The following is a 5,718-nucleotide window of genomic DNA, read 5'->3' on the forward strand; positions in this document are numbered from 1 at the left end:
CCCCAGGAGAGCCCGAACGACGGCAGAGCAAGGGCTGCAAAGAACACGGCTAGTTTATTTTCAGATTTAAAACCAAGAACAACCCCTGGGGTTTGGGGGCACATCCCTGTGAACCAGGAATAGAACAAAGAGCTGGGGCGGAGGGGAGCTCCCCACAGCCGCGCTCCTTCCCACCACCCTCCAGTAAAAGCAGCCCCCCCTTTTGCTGCACTTAAAGGACTGGGCAGAGCTAAAAATAAGCACAGCCCCCCGCCCTTCTCTATCTCCAAGAGAGATGGTGGGACTGCACCAACATGTCCATACCACCTTGACCAGAGGGCTCAGCACCATCACCAGCACCCCAATGCACCAGCATGGACCCCCCATCACCCCCAAACCCTGGTTGGTGAGAGGGGGTGTCCGGCCTCAGCGGCTGAGGGTGGCCGAGTCGTAGCTGTTGATGAAGTCCTCCAGCTCCTGGAGGTGATGGATCCGGCCCTGGCGAAGGTTGGCCCTCAGCGCCGGCCCCAGCGCCGCCTCCATGGAGGGCTCCTTCTGCAGCAGCATCGTGGCCACCACCGCGATGGTCAGGCTGAACTGCTGGTACGACTGCAGGGGAGCGGCACGGGGTCAGCGTGGAGCACCCCAAAACCTCCTCACCAGCAGTGTCCAGCCCTCCAGGGATATTTGTTCCCCCAGGGCTGGACCATGAACCCCCCCAACAGCATCTGTGTCCCTGCAGAACCCTTCTCACCCACAAGCACCTTCCCCTGCAACCACCAGCACCGGGAGGGGTTTCTCCCCAGTAGCCCCAAAAATGCCAAATTCACATCCCCCGTCACCTGGCATCGCTCCTGCCCCATGGTTCAAAGGGTCCTTGAACCCCCCCCCCCATGCTGTGGCTGGTCCCGGACCCCCGTGCTCCTTGGCTGGGGGCCATTGGGACTCACCAGCTCGATCTCCTCCTTCCTGGCGAGGACGGCAGCGGAGCGGAGGTCTGTGCCAGCTGGGGACGACGTCGGGAGCGCGGAGCAGAGCCGGCGCTGGCCGCCCGCAGCCTGGGCGGTGGAAAAGGCGAGGAAGGGTCAGATGCTACGAAGGGGAGAGGGACTGGGCAAGGCTGGGGCCAAACTGGGGCTGCTGGCACCCACTGCCAGCCAGGAACTGGTCACCCTGCAGGAGGAGCCGCTGGGACCTTGGCTCCCCAGGGTGCTGGTTTGCCACCCTCCCCTCGGGTGCGGGAGCTGCCCCTTGCCCCCCCCGCCACCCCAGCCCTGGCAGCATCGCTGCCAAGAGCCCCGCTAGCAGATTTCTCTTCCCCATTAGGCAGTAATTAAGCCACTCTGCAATGCTCTCATTTGCTTCGTTAAAGCTCGAGTCCCGGGGTTGTTCACGCTCCAGCACGCTCTCAAGCCTCTAGTTATTTTTTTGGCCTTTCTCCCAGCTGTCTCCCATTTATCGGCATCTCCGGCACAGCCGGCACCGGGGCTGACACGGGCTCTGCCTCCAGACAAAGCAGCGCTTTAACCCCAGCCCGGAATCCTGCAAACAGGGAGGCCGGAGGGATCCCGCTCCGCTGCTCCCGGGCTGCGGCAGTATCCCTGAGCCCAGGGCACCTGCCCTGCGCGGGGACCCCTCGGGGTGAGCGCAGGGGAGCGGAGGCACCCTGACCCCGTACCGGCTCCGTCTCACCGGACCCAGGAGGGTGCTGGGTCCCTGGTGAGGTCTCTGGCACGGCACAGATACGGGAGCAAGCCTGGCTGGGCTGCGTGTCGGGCTCCACGGTAGCTCCCGATGGGACCTGCGAGTTTTCAGATGGCTGAAGGCCACCGAGAAGCTGTGGGAGAGAAAGTGGCTGGGGGAGGAAGGCAGCGGCTGCGCGGGAGCGGGGGGAGCCAGCGCTGCCAGCACAGCCCTGCCCGCAGCAGCGGCCTCGGTGGGCTCTCCCCCAGGGTGGGGACGCGCCACGGAGCTGCCCACCACGCGCCAAGACCCACCCCATCACGGGCAGCTTCTGTCTTGGCTTCTCCAGCTCCACTCAGCAGAGGCTGCCGTCCCTGGGAAGGCGGGCAGAGCTCAGCGCCCACCTCTCCAGCGGAGCTGGCTGCCGCACAGACCCTCTCGGCAGGCGCCGGAGGGGCTGTCGGACCATGGGGATGCAACCCGTCGTCTGCATCAGCCTTAGGGATGCTTTGGCTGTGTGGCTCTACCTGTGCAAAGCATTACAGATGTGTTGCAGAGCCCACGGCGGGGGCTGGCAGCGCCGCCCAGGCAAGGGGAAAAAAGGTTTGCAAAGGGGGGGAAAGAAAGAGGTTTGCAAAGAGGGGAAAAAAAAAGAGGTTTGCAAAGGCGGGGGGGGGAGGGACGGGGAAAAGAGGTTTGCAAAGAGGACTGCAAGCTCCCACCTTCCCCCTGGCACTGCTTTTAGGTGGGAAGAGGAGATGCATTAGCTCATACCTCAAGGCGCTCCCCCGTCCCGGCAGAGCTCTCCTCCGGCAGCGCTGGCTCCGTTTCCAAAACAGAGGGGCCCTGGCCGTGGCTGCCCACGGGTTTGTGCCTGGCTCCCGGCTCGACCTGGGGACATGCAATGGCATGAGGCTGGGACACATCTGGCCCAGTGAGAAGAGCTGGGGGATGGGATGGACGGGCTGCTATAACCCAAAAGAAACCACGGGGCTTTGCAGCCCCAGAGAAGAGTCAGGAAAACGTCTGTGCCTGGCAGAGAGAGAGCAAGGCGAAGAGCCAAAGGGCTGGATGAGAGAGAGAAGGAAGACGTTACGCTGGCCAAAGAGACCCCCAAGCCAGGCACTTCCAGGGATGTGAGCACCCCTGCCTGCCCCCAGCACAGGGGTGCTCTCCTACCGGTGTCGCTCCTGCTGCCTGCTCCGGCTCCGCAGCGTCTCTTGCAGCCCGGGGATCAGTAGCTGGGCTCTTCTGAGGGGTGCCGGCTGGTCCTGGGGGCTTCTGGACCTCCCCGCTCACCGCTGGCGGGCCCTGGGGGACACCGTGGTAAGGGGCACGGTGGCAGCGCATGGGACTCAGACCATGCGAACTCATGTCACTGCTGGGTGCTGGGATGGGGGGGGGAAGTAAAAACCCACAACCTGAGCCGTCTGCTCCCTGCTCTGCCCACCGTCATTGACCGAAATGTGTGGCTGGGGACGATCACAGTGCTGCAGCGTTTCTTTGACCCCTGGCTTGCTCTTCCCAGAGACAGAAGGAAAGGACCTGGAGGATGGCCAGTTCCCTGCGGAGCGAGAAATGCAACGGGAACAACTCCTCGCTCTGCCCGAGGAGACGCTGGCGAGCACGGCGCGGGGCCCCTCGCAGCCCCAGGCAGCCGTACAGGGTGGGCACGAACCTCTGGAGGGTCGGGGGCATGGGAGGCGCTGGACCAAGGTTAACTCTCGGTGGCCACGGCGAAGGCGTCGGCAGCGTTTCCCACCCTGGCCACGATAGCCCCAGGTGAGGCAGCTGCCCTGGAAGCCGTCTTGCTTCCTGCGGGAGCAAAGGCAACCCCAGGGCGGGGATTTAGGCTGGAAGGTGTCTCCGGTGCAACCCCCCCACACTCGGAGTAGGGCCGGCTTCAACGCTGCATCTTGGCTGTGCCTGGCCCCCGCGCCCCTGCTCACCACCCCACAGCTCCACGGTCCCCCCGCACCCCTCACCCTCAGCACGGGCACCCACCCTGGCCAGCTGGCGCGGAGCGATGGTGGGTGCTGCTCCTCGTCAGGGAATATGGGCCAGGCAGAGCAGCCAGGGCCGCTCAGTGGTGGCTCCTGCAGGGAAGGGGGTGGGCTTAGACGCGGAGCAGGACAGGGGATGCTGCGACTGCAGAGCAGAGAAACTGGGCTGCCGCCGCTCCCAGCACCATGCAGGGAAACCTGTCCCTGCACGCTGTCCTTGTCACCAGGGCAGCGAACGGCCCCTGCCCCGTTTCACCCGCTCCCTGCCCTGGGTCCCGCGACCGCTGCCACCCCCCTGGCCCACCACCCCCTCACCGGGTGCCAGCCCTCTCTGAAGCAGTGCTCAGGTCCTGGGTTGTCTTCTCTGTCATCCCAAGGAGGTGGCGGAGGACAGTCGTGGGGTGCCCATCTCCTGTCCTCCTCATTTCCATGGAAGTCGGCAGGGTCATGGAAGGGTCTGGGGTCCCCGGGAACGGGCTGCAATGGCAAATTGCTGCCAGTGAGGACAGTGGCACACTGGGGGTAGCCACACAGCTGCCACCCCCCCCACCCACCTCCCCCTCACCGGGTGCCAGTTCTCTCTGAAGCAGTGCTCAGGTCCTTGCCTCTCTTCTTCATTGTCCCAGGGGGGCGGCGGGGGACAGTCGTGGGGTGCCCATCTCCTGTCCTCCTCGTTCCCATGGAAGTCGGCAGGGTCATGGAAGGGTCTGGGGTCCCCGGGAATGGGCTGCAATGGCAAATCGCTGCCGGTGAGGACGGTGGCACGCCAGGGGTAGCCACACAGCTGCCAGCCCCCCAGCCCACCTCCCCCTCACCGGGTGCCAGTTCTCTCTGAAGCAGTGCTCAGGTCCTTGCCTCTCTTCTCCATTGTCCCAGGGGGGCAGCGGGGGACAGTCATGGGGTGCCCATCTCCTGTCCTCCTCGTTCCCATGGAAGTCGGCAGGGTCATGGAAGGGTCTGGGGTCCCAGGGACTGGGCTGCAACAGCAAATGGCCGCCGGTGAGGATGGCAGCTCGCTGGGCTGTGTCAGTTTTGCTGTGGTTCCCCCTCCCTCCCGCAGCCCTCAGCTCCTTCTGCTTCTCCTGCTCCTGGGGGAGCCCCCGGTTTCGGCCACCCCAGATTTGTAGGTGAACCCTGATGGTGCTGTCTCCCCTCGCTGCACGGCTGCTTGCCCCGGCCCCTGCCCCCTTACCGGGTGCTGTCTGCCCCTGCCTCTCCCGTGCTGGTGCTCCCAGGGCAGCTCGTCCCAGACGTCCTGGGGGCCGTGAGCGTGGGGTGGCAGTGGTCCAGCCGGCCACGGATGGGGCTGCGGAGAGGGCACAGGGAGATGGAAGCAGGATGAGACCCTCACCTTTGCCCTTGCACCGGCTGGGTGCTGAGCCAGGACAGGGAGCCAGGAGCGCGTCTGCCCTCCTCTCCTGGCCAAGGTCCCAGATGATTCCCAATTCTTCCCCATACCGTGGCAATGCTCTCCTGGCTCCTCGGCATCCCGAGCAACGGAGCAGCAGGCACTCATCCTTGCCCCCGCAAAGCTCCCGCACTCCCATCCACACCGGCGCTCCAGCTGCATGGCAGCGGGAGGGTTGCAAAACCACCTACCTCCCTGGGGAAGCCCCTCCTGCAGCCCAGCGGCGAGAACATCTTGCCAAAAGCTCGTCCTGGCCCCGGTCCCAGTGAGGAAAAGGCCCCCGGGAGGTCAGCACCCAGCTGCAAAGGGAGAGGCGAGGGTGAGCACATCCCACAGGACGTCACTGCCGGCTCGGGGACGGCTGCCGGCCAGGTGCCACCTGCAGCGCTCCCGGATCCGCTGAGCCCCGCGCGTTGGGTCGCCTCCGGAGCCACATGGCATCGCCACCAGCGAGGACCCACCGCAGATGGGCAAGCGGGGAGCCTCGCGGACCCGCTCCCGTCCCAGGAGGGGACAGGGGTCCTGGCAATGCTGGGGCCGCTCCCTTGGCACCAGGTACCCCCATACCTGCCCGAAGCGGCTCCCCTCGCCCGCCCGAGCCTCCGCGTGCTCGCAGCCACGTTTCGGTTGCCCCCTGCAAACCGC

General features: G+C 65.5%; 1 protein-coding gene across 1 annotated transcript; it reads right to left on the bottom strand.

Annotated features, from left to right (window-relative positions):
• Window positions 1-405: 405 nt before the first annotated feature.
• Window positions 406-5,509, bottom strand: LOC142595112 (uncharacterized). Its single transcript, XM_075722556.1, has 13 exons — window positions 5,453-5,509; window positions 5,265-5,372; window positions 4,481-4,642; window positions 4,231-4,392; window positions 3,981-4,142; window positions 3,667-3,758; window positions 3,341-3,477; window positions 2,842-3,050; window positions 2,437-2,553; window positions 1,977-2,189; window positions 1,630-1,816; window positions 930-1,042; window positions 406-588 (listed from the first exon to the last, which is right to left on the bottom strand). Exons 1-13 carry the CDS (start codon window positions 5,507-5,509, stop codon window positions 406-408), a joined length of 1,902 nt encoding a protein of 633 aa, XP_075578671.1.
• Window positions 5,510-5,718: the final 209 nt, after the last annotated feature.

Source organism: Pelecanus crispus, chromosome 17, assembly GCF_030463565.1.
Source record: "Pelecanus crispus isolate bPelCri1 chromosome 17, bPelCri1.pri, whole genome shotgun sequence".
NCBI classification, from domain to species: domain Eukaryota; kingdom Metazoa; phylum Chordata; class Aves; order Pelecaniformes; family Pelecanidae; genus Pelecanus; species Pelecanus crispus.